Here is a 19,162-nt window from a genome sequence, read left to right as displayed (position 1 = left end):
ACACACACACACACACACACACACACACACACACACACACACACACATATATTAAAGGGGAGTGAAGGTGACAAAACTGCAAAAGCAGATCATATTGTGAAGCACTTTGAATACCAGTTTACATCTTTTCTGTGAACATTAGGGAGACATTAAAGACTTTTGAGTAGGGGAGTAATATGATTAATCTTCTTAAAACATAACTTTAATATGGCAGTAATATTTAGGAGGATCAGAGAATATGAAAGAAGAAAAAAGTCACTACTTGCCAGGTAGACACCAGGAATGAGACAATGAGTCCCTGAAGTAACGCAGTGGGAGAGAAAGAGGTGGGAGTTTAGTGAAAGAGATTTTGTGGAGGAGTTGGCAAATTATTGGATGGGGAATAGACATGTCTCCCATTATGGTCCTGAGTAGAATGGGAAAGATTCCTGTAGGGGGAAGGGTTTGAGCTGAGCTCTAAAAGTCAGGTAGGATTTGTTTAGGTGTCAAGAGAACAAGGAACAGTGAGAGCAAAGGTGTAGAGATGGGCAGGCTCAAGTCACGTTTGGCATATAAGAACATCCACAGCTTTCACTGGAATGAAAAGGTTATGAAGGGGATTAGTTTAAGATTGGATTTTTTGCACATGAAGGAGAACAAATGAAGATATTTTAATTGAGGAAAGGGAATATTACATAATCAGTGCTGTTTGAGAAGGATTAATCTGGTGGTAGGGTTTAAAATTATTTTGAGAAGATGGTAAGGTTTTGCAAAGTACAGGCATGAGACAATAAAGGTATGAACTGGGGTGGGGATGGAAATGTAAATAACGTGCCAAAAGAAGAAGGAATGAGGTTTGGTTTAGCTCAAGAACTCTTTCTTGTCTCCTACCAACCCCACTCCCATCCCTTAAGAAGCCAAAGTCACAAATAACAGATGAGCACTCCTGTGCATGTATTGACTCCACGTACGAATAAAATAATCATAGTAATTACAGATATCTGTATAAGTGCTATTCATATAATACCTCACTTGAGCATCACAACAACCTTGTGAGATAGGTACTCGAGGTCAGTCAGTCAGCAGACAATTATCAAGCATCTCTGTTGTGCCAGACACTGTGCCATGTGTTAATGTTACAAATATAAAAGTGAAAGAGTCTCTGCTGTCAAACAGCTTTATTTTTGTTAAGAGGCTACAATATGTTAAGAAATTGTACAAAATAGAGAATAATTAGTAGGAGGTGCAGTAACAACTAGGGTAATCAGGAGTCATCCCTATTTTATAGCTGAGGAAATGAAAAGGTAGAGAGGTTAAGTGACTTGCTCAGAGCTGGGACTAGAAGTTGAAGAATTTCTGATTTTCACCTTATATTTTTAAGATGAGTTCAGTGCAAACATAATGAACTGAGAAGTTGCAAGTGAAGTAATGCTTTCTTGCGTGAAATGCAGCTTTGTTTCTTTTCTTTTTAATGTCACATAAAATTTGAAGATTTAATTTTTTTGACAGATAAATTCTTTTTCTTTATTATGCTATTGTCATATGGGGCAGCTTTTAATTTATTTCTTGTGCTTTTTTTTTTTTAAGGTTTCACCAATAATTCTCAATACTGTAATGACAATCATGGCTGCTATGTCACAAAAGAAGAAAGATGATGATTCAAAAAGTACATCAGACAGTACTGAAAATCTCTGGGCCATCAAATCTATTGATGATTGTAATGCTTGGTTTCTTGGAGTCGACATGGCAACAGAAGTAACGGAAACATTCAGAGATCTTGAACAACCGTCGATAAAGGAAAATTTCGTTATGGTTGTAAAATCTGTTCAGGTCACCTTTGAATGTGGCTTGGGGCATCGGACTATACCATTATTATTGATGGAGTCTACATTTTCAGGAACTTTTAAAAACTGGTCTTCTCTCATGTCTGCTACTGCTGACATGACCCTTGAGGTACTGCCAACACATTGTCACCTTCCAGTGCAAATTTATAGCAGTAGTAAAACCAAAATCCTACTGTTAAAGTAATATGTTTTCTTTAGTAGTCCTTCACATTTAAATTTATGAATCTCTAATAAATTACATTGTTCAGTGCAATTTATAGTATATTTATTGTTTCATTTTCTAAAACAGGTTATTTTTAGCAATGAACCATTTAGTACAAGAACAGACTAGAAGGAAAGGGGGTCAAGGAATCCTCTTTGGGTACATTTATACAATTACATGAATAATTTTAAATGACTGTGGGTATATACTATTAGCCAGCAGGACTTTTTTCTCCTTGCTGAAGAAGCAGCATTCAGTAGTTGAGACAAAAACACTTTTCTTGTTTGAAATTAAATTCTGTTTTTTTCCAGGTTCACTACTATAACGAAATACATGCTGTCTGGGAACCTTTGATTGAGAGAGTGGAAGGGAACAGACAATGGAATTTGAAGCTTGAAGTAAGGAATCATTATGTATTTTTTGTGCCAATCTTTAAAAAGTTTGAATGTGTTCATCAGCGTATTCTACTGTATGAACTATATTCAGTTATCACTTAAAAGCACTTAGAGAAAATTTTAACACAAATCCCAGATCCTTTTTTATTGCTATGATTATAGCCTCTGTTGCAGTATTAACTAATTTTCATAATATGCATAGGTGAGGCAGCATGTCTTCAAAAGTTGTGTATTGAAATTGACTTCTAGAGGCTAAAGTTTAACCCCTCTGATTTATTGTCTTCATTAAAGGGAGATGAATATTATATCTATCTCTCTTTGGTATTGAATAGCTATCAATAATTGTGAGATACTTTTTGAGCCTTTTAAAAATTTTTGATAATAAACTACTGGAAACTGATGACTAATATGAAAATTATAAGTATAACTGGTAAAATTATAGGAAAAGTAGAAATATACTTCAGGTTAGTACATTCTTAAAAAATCATTTTGGACCTCTGAGTTACCTTGCCCTATTGTCTTTTAGATTGCTCATTAAGACATCATTACCAATTAGTCACGTAACACTAGATAAATAATTGTGCTCTAGGGAGTGTGTAAGAGAAGTAGTTTAGGTGACTTTGAAAAAATAACCTTGGTGCTTCCATGACAAATTATGAAAGGTTTCCTTTTTCATTAACTGTATGCTAAAAGAAGGCTGATTTGTGTCAACACAGAAATACAATATTTGTAGAGTATTTATGTCAAAGGATAAATATGCTTAATTATGTTGAAAATTCCTTGAATTTATGAGACTGCAATAGTTATTATTTTTATTTCCTTTTACAGTTGAGGAATAACCCAGTCCAGGATAAAAGTTTGATGCCAGGAGATGATTTTATTTTTCTTCCTGAGCCACAAACAGCAATTCACATTTCTTCAAGAGATACAATGAATATAACAATATCCAAATGCTGCCTCACAGTCTTCAACAACTTATCAAAGGTATACCTATTTGTTTAAAATGTAAATTATTTGAAAAGTATGAATATGTAAAAAGGTAGTCATACTTTTCCCATAGATAAATTAGCTTTTGTTGCTGAATATAATGTAAGAGACTGTGTATTGTATGTTGTTCAGATTTGTACTAATATTTTTTTTTAAATTTCAGGCATTTTCAGAGGGAACTGCATCTACTTTTGATTATTCTTTAAAAGACAGGGCTCCTTTTACAGTGAAGAATGCAATAGGTGTTCCTATTAAGGTGCAACCTAATTCTAATCTCCGAACAGTGGGCTCATCTGTAAAAGGTGATATTTATGATGTTGATGTTGATCAGATTTTGGAACTGGAGTATTCCACTTCAGAACCCTTAAATCGAGGGAAACTATCTGTATTGAGCCGTCAAGAAAGCTCTCTCTTCACTCTGACTTTTGGTATGTTATATTTATTTGATTGCAAAGTTATCTTCTGTTTTAATTAATGTAGATGGATGATAGCTAAACTGTAATGCTAATAAGACTTTTTTTTTGATATTACTTGTTCTAGGCTTTAAGATCCTTTGAAATTGAGACTAATATTTTTAGTTTACACCAAACTCCCAACTTTGCTTTCTTGAACTTGAAAAAGTTCAGTATTAGATCACAGAAATACTTTTTGTTTGTAGAATCAAATTCTAGCAGATGTTAGAGTAAGTCATCATAACTAATAAGCAATAAGCACAGCTTATTGGCATCACCTCAAAACAGTGAAAACAGTACCAAAATAAAACATCAACAAAACTGATGGGAAAGGAATACCACAATTTTATCTCACTCTGTTGTCATATGGAACATAATAACATTTTTCCCCTTTCAGGACAGGAGTAGGGGATAGAGTCCTAGACTTGTAGTTAGGAAGACCTGGGTTCAGGTTGTACATCAGACACTTAATAACTTTTGTGATTCTCGGCAAATTGGAGTCTCTGAACCTTGCTGAACCTCAGCTTCCTCATCTGTTAAAATGTGGATAATAATGTGCTTATTTTATAGAATTTTAAGGCTGAGATGTGGTAAGATGAAAAGTACTTTTAAAATATTAAAGCACTAAAAATTTGAGCTATTATTAAAATCAAATGGTTATAATTAATAGTGAAAATGTTCTTCCTTGATCTTTTTGTAAAATTAAGAGCTACTTCTAACATTTTGAGGATTATGACATTATAACATTATGAGGATTATTGTAATGAAAAAGGTTTAGTATCATTAAATAGCTATGAATTGACTACTTTTTATTTAGTTTCTGGGTCCCAGAAACATTCTTGATGAAGTACATCTCTACAGAAATTTAATTTTTTGAGATTTAATTCTGTTCCTTTACTGAAATTATGATCAATTTTGATTTTCCTTTTCTTTTTTTTTGCCATTTTACTTACGTAAATCTTAATTATTTATATTAGTGCCTTATGGATACACAGAAATAGCAAATATTCCTATCACACGACCTGGGCGAAGATTATATAATGTACGGAATCCCTGTATGAATTTTTCTGACTCGGCTTTGGTACAGATTGATGCAGCAGAAGGGAATAAAGTGATTACCCTTCGGTCTTCTTTGCAGGTGAGACTTTAAAGTGATTTTTCCTTATTCCAATTTGCTAGTGCCTTTCTTTTATAACTGTGTTGTATTTTTGTGCATATAATTATTTTGTATATACTAATACCTGTACACACTATATCCTTTAATACAATGTCAGCTTCTTGAAATTAAGGATTGTTTCATATTTTTTATTTGTATCCCTAGTGCCTAGCATAGTACTGGGTCTATAGTAGGCACTTAATAAATGCCTGTTGATTGATTGATTAGTCTGTGCCCCTTTAGCTTGACATTTATTTCCCTTTATTAAATATTTATAGCAAACTTCATAGTTAAAACTTCACTAAGTCAGCATTAGTTTATTTTTATTTTTTATTTTTTTTGGAGAGGCAATTGGGGTTAAGTGACTTGCCCAGAGTCACACAGGTAGTAAGTGTTATGTGTCTGAGGCCAGATTTGAACTCATGTCTCCTGACTCCAGGGTTAGTGCTCTATCCACTGCGCCACCTAGTTGCCCTAGTTTATTTTTTAAGCAGGCATTTTGAAGCAATTTTTATTCTCTAGGCAGCTTGCTCTTCTATTGTTCTTTATTTAAAATATCTATTAATATAACTGTTAATTTTAAAGGTCATTTTGAGGCCCTTTATGTTTTAGAATTTAATGAGTTCTTATTGTACCATAAGACTCAAAAACTGAGTAGTATTTTTAGTGGAGGTTGGTACACAAGTAGTAGTATGGAATTTCATTTTGTTTGTATTCAGTTTTTGAGTACATTGTTCAAGAAACTAAAAGAGAATATTGGAAAGAAATCACTCAAAAAGTTGTTGCATTGTTTTTTTTTTTTTACATCTTTTATGTTGTTTTGAAGTACTTCTGTGTTAAGATAATGGCTTCTAATTTCTTACTATTGGGAAAACTTAAAAAAAATTTTTTTTCCACCTCACCTTCTTTCCTAAATTATCCATGGTATTCATTATGCATTATCATAAGTAAGCATTTTGAGGCAGCTAAGTGGCACAGTGGATAGAGTACTGACCCTGAAGTCAGGAGGACCTGAGTTCAAATCTGGCCTCAGACCAAACACTTGACACTTACTAGCTGTGTGACCTTGGGCAAGTCACTTAACCTCATTTGCCCCCCCCCCCAAAAAAGTAAACATTTCCTTTTGAAAAGATGTAAAGTAATGATATATGATGTGGCATCTTAGAATACAAAGGTACTGGTTATACTACTTCATTTTTTAGAAATCTGCGCAATAGTCCTGTCTCTTCTTCCTCTTCTTATTCCCTTGTGTTCATCGTCTTTCCCAAGCCTTTAATAATTAGTGTCCCTCAAAACTCTTTCTTTATCTCTCTCTCTCTCTCTTTTTTCTCTTTTTCAGCTTTTTCTTAGTGATCTCATCTCTTTTCAGGGCTTTGTAATACATATCCAGCTCTGAGATCTCCCGAGTTCAAGTTCTACATCTGCTCTCCAGGCATGAACCCCATTCCTGAAATGCTTTCCTTCCTCTGCTCTGCCTACTGACGTCTCTGGCTTCCATTAAGTCCTAGTTAAAATCTCATCTTTTACTGGAAGCCTTCCTCAACACTTCTAAATTCTAGTGTCTTCCCTCTGTTAATTATTACCTACTTATCCTATATATAGCTTGCTTTGTATGTATTGTTTGCTTGTTGTCTTCTCCATTAGATTGTAAGCTCCTTGAGGACAGGGGCTGTCTTTTACCTTTTTTTGTATCCTCAGTGTTTAGCATAGGGACTGACACATAATAGGAACTTAAAAAATGTTGATTGATTGATCTATAACTGTCTATACATCTTTACCTCTAACACTTCAAACAGCATATCCAAAATCTTCCTTGAACACTGGTTCCTCTTCCCATCTCTTCTGTTTCTTTTGATAACAATGTCATCATCCTGGTGGCCCAGGCAATGCTCAGTGGCATGTTTCTCTTTTCTCTTTTTCACTACCGCAATTACATCCAGTCACTTTTTAAATCCTGTTAATTTTGTTTTTGCACTCACATTCGTACCCTTTTTTTCCACCGTCATTGCAATCACTCTGGTTATGACTCTCAATATCTCTTTCCTGAGTGGTTTTAATAACTTCCTAATTAATAGAAAGGGAGAAAAAGCCTATAAAGATATTGGGAACAAGGAACTATTTTTCTTAAATATTAATAACCACTTAAAAATGAATAAATACTAGAAAGGTAAGACAGACCATAACATTGGTATTTTGATATTTTGAATAGTCTAATATTTTTCACCTCCTTTGTATTAATATTTTCAATTTCAAGAAAGTGCTCTCTTTTTTCAGTAAACGTTCTTGGAAGCAACAGTAATTAGAGACAAGTTGAATTTAATATGTATGTCTTTTTGTTTCATAGATAAAGAACCATTTCTCTATTCCATTTATTATCTATAAATTTGTCAAGACTGCTAAGTTACTGGAACCCATCGGAACAGCCAAACCTGACGAGGAATTCCATGTTCCATTAGATTCATACAGGTAGATTATTTCTCAATAAATAGAAATTTAAAATTTATGTTTTGAACTTCATAATTTTTAGGTTAATTTCTTCTGACTAGGAATGCAGCTCCAAAATTTGACTTTATACTGAGAGTTAATGAGCTTTAAATAAAGTTTATTCTCCTTGTAGAAATGAATTATTGGTATATACTTATTATTGTGCATTTTATTTTCCAGATTAAAATAATTAATGTATGTTTGGCATTGAAGTTATTTTCTAGGTCTCTTTTTAAGACTTGTTTTCATTGATTGTGCATTTATTTGCATATCACTTTACATAGTTACTAATGTTTTAGAAGATACATCTTTTGTTTCTGATTTCTTTAAAAATTTTTTCCCCTTCTTTACTTTTCTGTAGATATCAATTGTTTATTCAGCCAGCTGGAATCTTGAAGGGTCAATTTAAAGAGTCAACGACCTATATTTCTTGGAAGGAGGAGCTTCATAGAAGCAATGAAGTCAGGTGCATTCTGCAGTGCCCATCAACTGAAATCAACTTCCTACCACTGATAGTAAACACAGTTGCTGTTCCTGATGAATTAAGTTATATTTCTACTCATGGGGAAGATTGGGATCCAGCATACATTATTCATCTTTATCCATCCCTAGTTTTGAGGAATTTACTTCCATATTCTTTAAGATATTTACTTGAGGTATGATTCTTACATGTTATTTGGCTAATATTGTTACATGAGGATGAAATCAGTTTTAAATATCAGCAGTGTACGAGGCCTGACATTAACATAAGTTAATAATATAGGATAATTATCAATCTATCTGTTGCTCTGTTCGTCTATTCCTACTTCGCTTCCTACTTTTCTGCATACATACATACATAAAATAATACAACCAAATGTGTTTATCTGTTGAAGACTTTTCAGGAGTTATTGCTACGGATGTCAGTCTGTTACTGCTATTAACTTCAGTTGACACACCTCTAATTCCATACTTCTTCAGTTACTCATGGCCCTCTTTCCTTGATTTTTTTCTTAGCTGAATGCAAGGCAGAATGGAAGAGAATGATCTCTCCATATCATTTGTCTATATGTATGTGTACGTGTATATATAATCAGCCATGTGTTGTAGTAGATAAAACACAAAGCTTGGAGTTAGGAAGACCTGAATTCAAATCCACCCTCAGATACTTAATAACTGTGTGACCTTAGGCAAGTCACTTAACCTCTTTTTGCCTTGGTTTCCTCAACTGTAAAATGGGGATAATAATAGCACTTATCTTCCAGAGTTGTGGTGAAGATCAAATAGACAATCTTTGTAAAGCATTTGGCACAATGCCTCGAACGTAATAGGCACTTTATAAATGTTAACAGCTATTATTACTATTGTTGTTCTCATATGTGTATATGAATGTTTACATATATGTTTATATAAACATAAAACATACAATTCACTATCCTGTGACCTTGTTTTTTATTGCATTTTAAGTTTTAAAGCACTGTCTTATTTGTTATCTCATTTTGTCCTTCATATAATACAGCAAAGTTAATAGAGTTACTGTTATAATTCCTTTTTGGCAGAACAGGAAACTCAGGTATTGTTAAATAAAATACATGTTTTGAGTCATACATCTCCTGTAGTTAGTGATAGAAAGAGGTTTACAACTCAGCCATCCTATTCTCAGCTCTTTGTTCTTTCTGTTTGCTAATTACTCTTGCTTTTCCCCTTTATGCAAATAACTACAGGTTAATAATCTTTGGTATGTAACAGCCAAAAATGTTTTCTTTTTAGGGAACCGCAGATACTCATGAACTATCAGAAGGTAGTACTGCTGATGTTCTTTATTCAAGAATAAATGGAGAAATAATGGAATTAGTCTTGATGAAATACCAGGGCAAAAACTGGAATGGACATTTTCGTATACAAAATGCACTGCCTGAGTTCTTTCTTGTGTGTTTTACATCGGACTCCACAGAAGTGATGACAGTAGACCTATCGATACATGTTAGGAGAATTGGCAGCCGTATGATATTGTCTGTCTTTAGTCCCTACTGGCTCATCAATAAAACCTCTCGTGTCCTCCAGTATCGTGCAGAGGATATCCATATGAAGCATCCAGCTGACTATAGGGACATTATTTTATTCTCTTTCAAGAAGAAGAACATCTTTAGTAAAAATAAGGTATGTTTTCATTGATGTTAGAGATTATAATAATTACATTCTCAGTTGTAACATAGAGACTTTGAGAATCACTTAGCCTCCCAATCATATGCTTACCTGTTGGCTCTGTGCCCCAGTGGGAATTAGGGCTAGAATATGTCTTTGAGACATATGTTATTGAGTACCATGGTCAAAACCGGTGGGCTGTGGAGGAAGCTGTTTTTTTTTTTTCACCATCCCACAGAACTTTCTATGTTGAAGGTCATCAGAAATGCAAGATTTTTAATCCTATGTAGCTAGGTGGTGGTAAATTCATCCCATGAACTGATTAGATTTTGCCATAGGACCTGGAATATTTTGCGTTGCATTTTGAAATGGAAATTAGTGTCGCAATGGGTTGAGCAAGGTAGTAAAACAGATCCTTAGCCTGGGACAAAGAACAGCAGCTAGTTAAGGGACTTTAAAACAGATATCTGCCACCTAGCAAGAAAGTTAGGGGTCTAGGTGGTTAAAGTCACATACTAAGAAATTATTGATTAATAAATGACAATATTAGTTAATAAATGACATGATAAGCACAGGTTCCAGATGACACATCCATAGAATCACAAAATTTTAAAATAAGAAGGGACTTCAAAAGCCATCTGGCCCAAAAAGAATCCCCCCTCTGTATTATACCTGATAACTCCTCCTCCTCTTGGCTTAAAGAGCTCTAATGATAGGGAAATCACTTCTTTCTGAGGCACCCCATTTCAATTTTGGATGATTCTAGGTGTTAAGAAGGTTTTCCTTACCTCTATTTATCTTCTAGCATTGTTCTTAGTTAAATGAATAAAAAAAAAATATTCCTTAAGCACTTACAGTATGCCAGGCACTGGGCTAAGCACTGTGCTTACAAATACAAAAAGAAAGATAATACCTACCCTCAGAAAGCTTATATCCTATTAGAGGGTGGTAACTCATAGGGGAGTGGTAGTCTGTGAAGAGTATTTTGATTTAAGAAATCACATGAATGATGACAGGAATTATCATGGGACAATTATGATAGTGCTAATTTGATTATTATTTCTAGAGCAAGAAGTGAAAAAAGGGAAGGAATGTTTATGGGAGAGATAAGGAGGTAGAATATGTGCTCAGAGGGTGTGGCTGGATGATGGTTGCAGTGTAGTGAAGTGGGTCTGCGTGGTTGCTATAGATGGTAAACTCTCATCAATTGGACTAAAGCCAAGCAGAGTAAGTCTATTCCCTTTTTCATAGGACAACCCTTCAGATATTTGAAAAGAATTTTCATATCTCCCATAAGTCTTCTCTTTCCTAGTCCCTTCATTTGATCCATGTGAAAGATGATCTCAAGGCCCTGGCTAAGTAGGCATTCATAAGTTTATCAGGTTCTCAAAATGTGGCGCCTGTAACTAAATATAATTTTCCAAATATGAACTTGCCAGGGCTGCATACAGCTTGATAGTCACCTCTCTAGTCTGTACTCTTCTTATAGTGCAATTTAAGATTTCATTAACTTTTTGGCTGCCATATCATAATGTCAATTGAGATTGAGCTTGTAGCCTACTAAAACCCTCATTTTTTTTTCAAACTTCTGTCTAGTTACATTATCCCATATTATATTAGTGAACTTGAATTTTTGAGCCAAGTCTTAAGACTGCAGCTATCCCTATTAAATTTAATCTCATTGGTTTTGGCACAATGATATAGTCAGTCAACATCTTTTTGGATCTTGATTCTCTTATCCAATGCATTAACTATGCCTTTTAGATTTGTGTCATCTGCAGATTTGATAAGCATACTTCCCATTCCTTTATCCAAGCCATTATTTGAAATGTTAAACAGCAGAGAGCTAATTATAGATCTTTGTGTACTCCCTTTGCAACTTCCTTCCAAGTAGACATCAGACTGTCAATGAATATTCACTCTTTGGATCTAGCCATTCAACCAGTTCCAAATCCATTTAACTACTACAATCCACATCTTTCCATGACCTCAAATTCCTAGTCGTTGCCACTTCCAAAAAGAGCTATGAATATTTGTGTGTATCTTTAAAATTTGTTTTGATTAGGATTAAGCCCGCCATTGATCTACCCTTCCTCTAACGCCCCCTTCTCCATTTTCCTCCTATCCTTCTTTTGAGTGGAAAATATTTCTGCATCTGTGTGCATGTGCGTGTGTTCTTCCTTCCTTTGGCCATTTTAGATGAGAGTGAGGCTCATGTCAACCACTACCTTCCCTGCCACCCTCTTGTTTATATTGTGTATATTCTGTGAGATAATTTTCCCTAAACTTACTTTCTCTTCCCTCAACTCCTGGACCTACCTTCCAGGATATTCCTGTTCTCCTCTTTTTCCATTCTCCTTCTAAGATCATAAAGATGTAGTGGAACTAGTCCTAGACTTCATCTAATTAGACTTTCTCTCTAATCCCAATAATAGGGTTCAGAATGGACACATGTATCATCTCCCCATATTTGAATGTCAGCAATTTACCCTTTAGTCCCTTATGATTGGTTTTTTGTGTTTTTACCTTTTTGTATTTCTCTTGACTGTTTTATGTTTGTTTTTGTTTTTAAAATGTGTTTCTTGTAAGGACTTTAATTTTTTAATCTAATCTGTTACTCTACTTTTATTGGATTATTTAATCGATTCACATTTAAAGTCACAAAAATTCGGTCTATATTTTCCTCCATCTGTCTCTAAAATTGTTTTTTTTTCAAGTTATTATTTCCCCCTCTTTTGCTGTAAACACAGTATTATGTCTTCAGTTATTTTATTTTAATTTTTTTTTAAGGTGGACCTGTTCCCACTCACTCTCTTCCTCTAATCTGATTCCCTCTTTTTGTTTGTTACTTTTTTCCCTTTAGGGCTTTGCTTATTTGTTCCTCTCTCCTGCTTTTATCTGGTTATATATTTCCCCCTTCTTTTTTCCTTACAGTCAAGTAGATTCCCCCTTCCTTTCCTTCCCTTCAGTTAGTACATTAGTTTTTTAAAAACTAATTTTTTTTGGTACCCCTTCCCAAAAAGGATTTCTTTCACTCTCTTCATTGTCCATCTTCTCTTTCAGTTTCCTCTAGACTCTTGGATTCATGACCCTTATAATCTCTGGTCTCTCTCTTCTCTGTATTCTTTATACAATCAAAGCTTCCAAGGTATTCATTCTAGGCTCTGCCCTCTAGCTGCTTATTGCCAATTCTTTGTTGGACTTAGCTTATGGATTCCCCTTTTCCATTGTGCCTCCCTCTCTAATTGACTTTTTTTCACCGGAAATCTTATTGTGTCCATACTCTCCCACTTCTCCCAGTACCATTTGTCCCTAGGGGTTCCAGCTCCCCCTTTACCTGGCAAGTAGATTTTTCAGGCACCAAGTCCTCCATGTCTTATCCAGTGTAAGGTCCTCATTTCCCTTCATCCAAAGGAGTGTTCTTCAGTGGAACCCCTTTCTAACTCTCAAGGAAGGCCTCCTTCCTTCTCATTTCCCTTTTTAATCTTTCCACCCTCCATCTCACCCACTCCACTGTAGATTCTTCTCTTTCTGAGATCACAAAGGTCACTTTACCCTTATTGTTAGTCCTAGATTTGACCCTGGCACAACACTCAGTCTTCTCTATCTCCCTCTTCCCCCTTCCCCTTTAATGTACCATCTTGTGTTGTAATGTAGTCCCACAACAGAAGCATTCACCTATAGGCAGGATGTGTCCAGGTTCTTCCATAAAGCCCCTTGTCCACCTTTTCACTGTTACTTCTACCAAATTTCCACCTTCACTGCTGCCTCCTGTTTTTAGAAAGAAGTCTCTTACTGGTCTTTCTGTTGTTACTCTGTTGCTTCTGCATTTATTCACTCCTGTAGTTCTGTTGATTGGAGTGTTTAGAAAACAAATAATTTCTTCAGTTCTGTTTTTCTTCTAAAATATGTTTCAAACTCTTCTTTGTTACTGAATGTCCATCTTTTATCCTCTGTGGTTAAGCTTAGACATGCACTATAGATCATGCTGGGGTGCATCCCGAATTCCAGTTCTTTTCAGGACACATTCCATTCCCTGTTTCTTTTTCTAATGGATGAAAAATAGTCTTGCATAATTTGAATGTCCCTTCCTTTGTATTTGATAGTCTTTCTTGCTTGAAGAATTTATTGCTTCTGAATTGAATTGTTAAATTTAACCACTATGTGTCTTGCAGTTTTTAGCCTTGGGTTTTTTGCTTTTGTTTTTGTTTTTTTCCTGGAGGTCATCTGTGAATTCTTTCCATTGAGATTTCATTTACTATGTTCAGAAGTTCCAGACAGTTCTTTTTTATTATATCCTACATTGTGGTGTTAAGATTTATTTATATTTTGGGATTTTGGGGGAGTTTTTCTTGTTTTCTTCTAGGTTGTCCTTTATTTCTATGTATTTGAATTCCCTAACTGTTGTTCTTTTGTTTCTTTGATGAGACTTGCCTTTGGAGGCTTGCCTATTCTGTTCATTATTTTTGCTGTGCAGGTCATCAATTCTGCTCTCATAATTCTCATTTCTCTTTTAAACCACTTGGAACAACATGTTATTGTTCCGTGTTCTCCACAAGTTCCATAGAGTCTTCTGTCTCATCAAATGTTGAATCATTTCCCTTCATTTTGCACTTTTCATAAAGGTCTGATTTTGTTTACTCCATCTGAAAGCTATTTTCAAGGTCTTTGAGATTTTTTTTTCCCCTGAAATCTTCGGTAATTTCAGTTTCTCCCTTCCTCCACTCTCACCCCTTCCTTATTTTCTTTATCACTCACTTCCTGACTCCTTCCACTCTGATTGTGGTTTCCTTGGCAGCTTCATCTCAGATTCCTCCCACGCTGGGAAATTCAGTTCACCAACCTTGGTTTCTATGTCAGCTGACTTTAGATGTGCTTACATGGCACTTAAGTTTTGCAAAAAAACTTTATATACTCTGACTTTATCCTCATGTCAGCCTTGTAAGTTGGTTCTTCATATAGGTATTATTTACAAATGAGGAAAGTGAAGTTTAGAAGTTTTCTATTATTTGTCCAAGTTGGAGAATTTCCCAGGGCCTAATTTTATTTGACTTTGTTGTTTATTTTTTTATTTTGTCTTAGGTCCACAGATTCACTGTGTTCTAGGGTAACAAGGAGAAATGCTTAACAACATTTCACCAACTAAAATTGATACACTGTCAACCAATTTTAAATAATATGATATATATTCTCTGGTGCAGGTTCAATTAAGAATTTCAACTAGTGCTTGGTCCAGTAGTTTCTCACTGGACACAGTAGGAAGCTATGGTTGTGTAAAATGTCCTGCCAATAATATGGAATATCTGGTAAGATGCTGCTTGTTTATTAATCTTATCTGGTGTTCATATTTACCACAGTAATAGTAATCCAAGCTGTTCCTGACAGTATTTGATATTTTATATCAAGTAAATAATATACAGCTATGATATATCAATATTATAATATAATAAATAATAGAATATACAGATATTTTATATCAAGTAAACTTGATATCCTGAGAATCAGAAATCTGGTATTTTATGTGAATTACCCTAATCTCTGGACATGTCTTTGCCTTTTAAAATTTAAGTTACTGGCTGCATTGGTCAATTTTCAGGGTGTTGTGATTGGACTGTTCAAGTTCTTTTGCCTCTTTAAAATGATTTTTTTTTAATATCTGAAATACCTTGAATTTTTTCCTATAGTAATATGGGGTTAGAAAAAGAAAACACCATCTTTAATATTTATTAAATTTATTCCCAGAGTTGGCTGTATATACAAAATGTATCAGTTGAACCTAGCAACTGTTTTGATATTGTATTGGAATTACTTAATGATAATACTATATTATTGTGTGTCATGGATTTTACAAATAGTTGAACAATTCTCTGTATTTGAAAATTAAAGAGATAATAGAAAAGTTCAATACAATTATTTTCATCTATACATATACTCATTTACTGTTAATGCATTAATGAAATTAAAAAATGCTTTTTGAATTGGTTGCCAATGGTGTCAAAGTGAAAGTACAATATTTTGGATCTTCTTGAAAGGTCATTAATTGCAGAAAAATGCTTAATTAAAAAAAATTGCAGCATTAAAATGATAATAGATCGTCAACATTTTAAAGTCTTTATTTTAATTCTAAAGATGCCTTTTTTGTTATTCATGTTTGGCTAAAATAGGTAGGATGAAGTGTGATATTAATCTTTTTTCCTCCCCTAGGTAGGAGTTAGCATCAAAATGAGCAGTTTTAATCTTACAAGGATAGTTACTCTGACTCCTTTCTTTACCATTGCCAATAAGTCTTCAATGGAATTAGAAGTTGGAGAAATTGCATTTGATGGCTCATTACCAACAAATAAATGGAACTATGTTGCTTCTTCTGAGGTAAAATATTTCATTAATATTATTGTAAATTATTTTCTAATAAATAATGGCATATATGTAGAAAATACCTTTCTCTTTGGCCTTCTGAGGGCCATAATGACACTCTTTTACCAGGTTTCTATATAAAGTCCATCACTTAGAAAAGCTTTTTCCCTTTCATATTATAACTGTGTATATTCAAAGATGAGACATGTTGATAACATTCACTCACAACATAATTTAACCAGATATTTAAAGAACAAGTATTGAACATCTATGCTCAATAGGTGAAATGAAAAAGTAGTGTCTGCATTCATATTAAGGGAATGAGACTTACACCCATGAAACATCTCAACAGTACAGTACTATATAAGAAGTATGAAGATGTGAGGTATAAATGATCAAAGCTTTTTAGATCCTCTTATTTAACAGAGAAGGACACTGAAACTCAGAGAAGTAAAGGAACTCACCAAGAATAAGAAAGTACAGGGGAATTCAAAGAAGGGAAAAAAATCACTATGGGCTGGAATGGCTGGAGGAACAGAGACCTTGACCTGAACCTGGAAGGGGGAGAGGAGGATTTGGAGATAAAAGGAACAGTTTGTGTTGTTTGAATATTAAGAAAGATAATAAAGCTAAGAATTAGCATAGGACTTGGTGTTTCAGAAAAAAATAAGTGAACGTTTAGAAACAGATTCATGTACATCCAATATCATTTATTTCAGTGTAAAATAAAATAAAAGTAGCTGCTAAGTCAAGCTTTTTAATTTTTAAATTAAATTTTTATTTTTAGTTCCAAATTCTCTACCTTCCTTTGTTCCTTCTCCTACCTTTTGAGAAGGCAAGAAATACACTACCCATTATACATATGAAACCATGTAAAACATTTTTCACATTAGCCATATTCAGGGAAAAAAAGAAAAAAAATGAAAAAAATGTACTTTGGAGTTCATCAGTTCTCTCTCTAAAGGTGGATAATATTCACAAGTCCTTTGGAACTGTTGTGGATCATATTGATCAGAGTCGCTAAGTCTTTCACTGTTGATTGTCTTTATAATATTGTTCTTACTGTGTTTATTTTTCTCCTGGTTCTGCTCACTTCATTTTGTTTCAGTTCATATAAGTTTTCCCAGCTTTCTCTGAAACCATCCCCTTCATTAGTTCTTAAAGGACAGTAGTATTCCATCACATTCATACACTATAACTTGTTCAACTGTTCCCCAATTGATGGGCATCACCTCAGTTTCCAGTTCTTTGCCCACAAAAAGAATCTGCTATAAATATCTGTGTACCTAGAGGTCTTTCTCCTTTTCCTTTGATCGCTTTGGGGTATAGACTTAGCAGTGGTGTTGCTTATTTCTGGGTCAAAGGATATGCACAATTTTATAGCCCTTTGGTCATAGTTCTAAAGTGCTTAAACTTTTGGTTAGGAAATGAGGATTAAGTGACTTGCCTAGGGTCACACAGCTAGTAAGTGTCCAGTGTCTGAGGCTGGATTTGAACTCAGGTCCTCCTGACTCCAAGGCTGGGTGTGCCACCTAGCTGCCCCATTAAACTTATTTTTAAAACAAGTATTTTCCATGAGTTAAAAATCAAATAGGCATTCTTTATCCATTTGCAATTTTCTATGTGGATTGTTTGACCAGTTTCTCTTAATCGGTCTAGAAAGTGAAGAGTGTATTTTTATGCAAATAAAATCAGATTTAAATAATTGGAGAACTATTAATTGTTAATGAGTAGGCAGGACCAATCTAATAAGAATGACAATTTTACCTAAACTAATTATATATTCAATGCCATCCCAATTAAATTACCAAAAATTATTTTACTGAATTAGAAAAAACAATAACAATTCATTTGGAAGACCAAAAAGTTAAGAATATCAAAGGAACTGATGAAAAAATATAAATTAATGAAGTTTAACAGTACAGATCTAAAACTATATTATAAAGTAGTAATTATCAAAACTATCTGGTACTGGTTAAGAAATGGAAATGTAGATCAATGGAACAGAGTAGATATACTATTTACAGGAGCAAATAAATATAATAACCTTGTATTTGACAAGTGTAAAGACTTCAGATTTTGTGATAGGAATTCAGCGTTTGATAAAAATTTTTGGGAAAATTGGAAAGCAGCATGACAGAAACTGGGCATAGACCAGTATCTTACCCCGTTTACTGAGGTAAGGTCAAAATGGAGACATGACCTAGATATTAAGAGAGATATTACAAGAAAATTAGAATATGGAACATATTACTTATCAGACTTATGGATAGGCAAGCAATTTATGAATAAACAAGAGATAGAGAACAAAGTTAGGTATAAAATGGATAATTTAAATTACATTAAATTAAGAAGTTTTTGTATAAATAAGACAAATATAGTCAAGATTAGAAGGAAAGCAGAAAGGGGAAAAGTTTTATAGATAGTTCTCAAATAAAGGTCTCATATCTCAAATATGGTAAAGAACTTTGTCAAATCTATAAGAATGTGAGTCATACCCCAATTGATAAAGGATCAAAGGATACAAACAGTTAGTTTTCCAAGGAAGAAATCAAAATAATTTATAATCGTATGAAGAAATGCTCTAGAAGTCTAGATTATTATCAGTTAGAGAAATGCAAATTAAAAGAACCTTGAGATAACATTTTACACCTACCAAATTGGCTAAAATGATTGAAGGGGAGGGTGAAAGGGGTTGGAAGGGATAAGGAAAAATTGGGACACTAATTCACTGTTGGTGGAATTGTGAGCTGATCTAACTATTTTGGAGAGCAATCTGGAATTATGCCCAAAGAGTTATTAAACTGTTTATGCCCTTTGACCTAGCAATGCCACTACTCGGTCTGTTTCCAAAGATGATTAGGGAACAAGGAAAAGAACCTATATGTTTTAATATATTTATAGCAGCCCTCTTTGTGGTGGCAAAGAACTGGAATTTGCAGGGATGCCCATCGATTGAAAAATGGATGAATAAGTTGTGGTATATGATTGTGATGGAATACTACTGTGATATAAGAAATGATAAGCTCAATGATCTTAGAAAAACATGGAAAGACTTGCATGAAATAATGAAGAGCGAAATGAGTAGAACCAAGAGAACATTGTATATAGTAACAGCAAGATTGTTTTAAGAACAACTTTGAGTGATTAAGTCATTTCGACTATTCTAAATACCCAAATTAACC

The 19,162-nt window shown here is 34.1% G+C and overlaps 1 protein-coding gene across 1 annotated transcript in view; it reads left to right on the top strand.

Annotated features, from left to right (window-relative positions):
• The window catches only part of VPS13C (vacuolar protein sorting 13 homolog C), a 182,176-nt gene that overhangs the window by 117,430 nt on the left and 45,584 nt on the right, over positions 1 to 19,162 (top strand). Inside the window, exons 52-61 of the mRNA XM_027851985.1 lie at positions 1,567 to 1,932; positions 2,337 to 2,423; positions 3,249 to 3,404; positions 3,571 to 3,835; positions 4,837 to 4,997; positions 7,360 to 7,481; positions 7,861 to 8,155; positions 9,249 to 9,638; positions 14,825 to 14,929; positions 15,828 to 15,992. Of these exons, the coding sequence (XP_027707786.1) occupies positions 1,567 to 1,932; positions 2,337 to 2,423; positions 3,249 to 3,404; positions 3,571 to 3,835; positions 4,837 to 4,997; positions 7,360 to 7,481; positions 7,861 to 8,155; positions 9,249 to 9,638; positions 14,825 to 14,929; positions 15,828 to 15,992 (2,112 nt within the window). The remainder of the gene's footprint in view (positions 1 to 1,566; positions 1,933 to 2,336; positions 2,424 to 3,248; positions 3,405 to 3,570; positions 3,836 to 4,836; positions 4,998 to 7,359; positions 7,482 to 7,860; positions 8,156 to 9,248; positions 9,639 to 14,824; positions 14,930 to 15,827; positions 15,993 to 19,162) is intronic.

The sequence above is a fragment of the Vombatus ursinus genome, unplaced genomic scaffold (genome assembly GCF_900497805.2).
Source record: "Vombatus ursinus unplaced genomic scaffold, bare-nosed wombat genome assembly UNPS02009205.1, whole genome shotgun sequence".
NCBI classification, from domain to species: domain Eukaryota; kingdom Metazoa; phylum Chordata; class Mammalia; order Diprotodontia; family Vombatidae; genus Vombatus; species Vombatus ursinus.
Note: the sequence above shows the minus strand (reverse complement) of the source record. Positions and strands in the feature narration are given on the sequence as shown.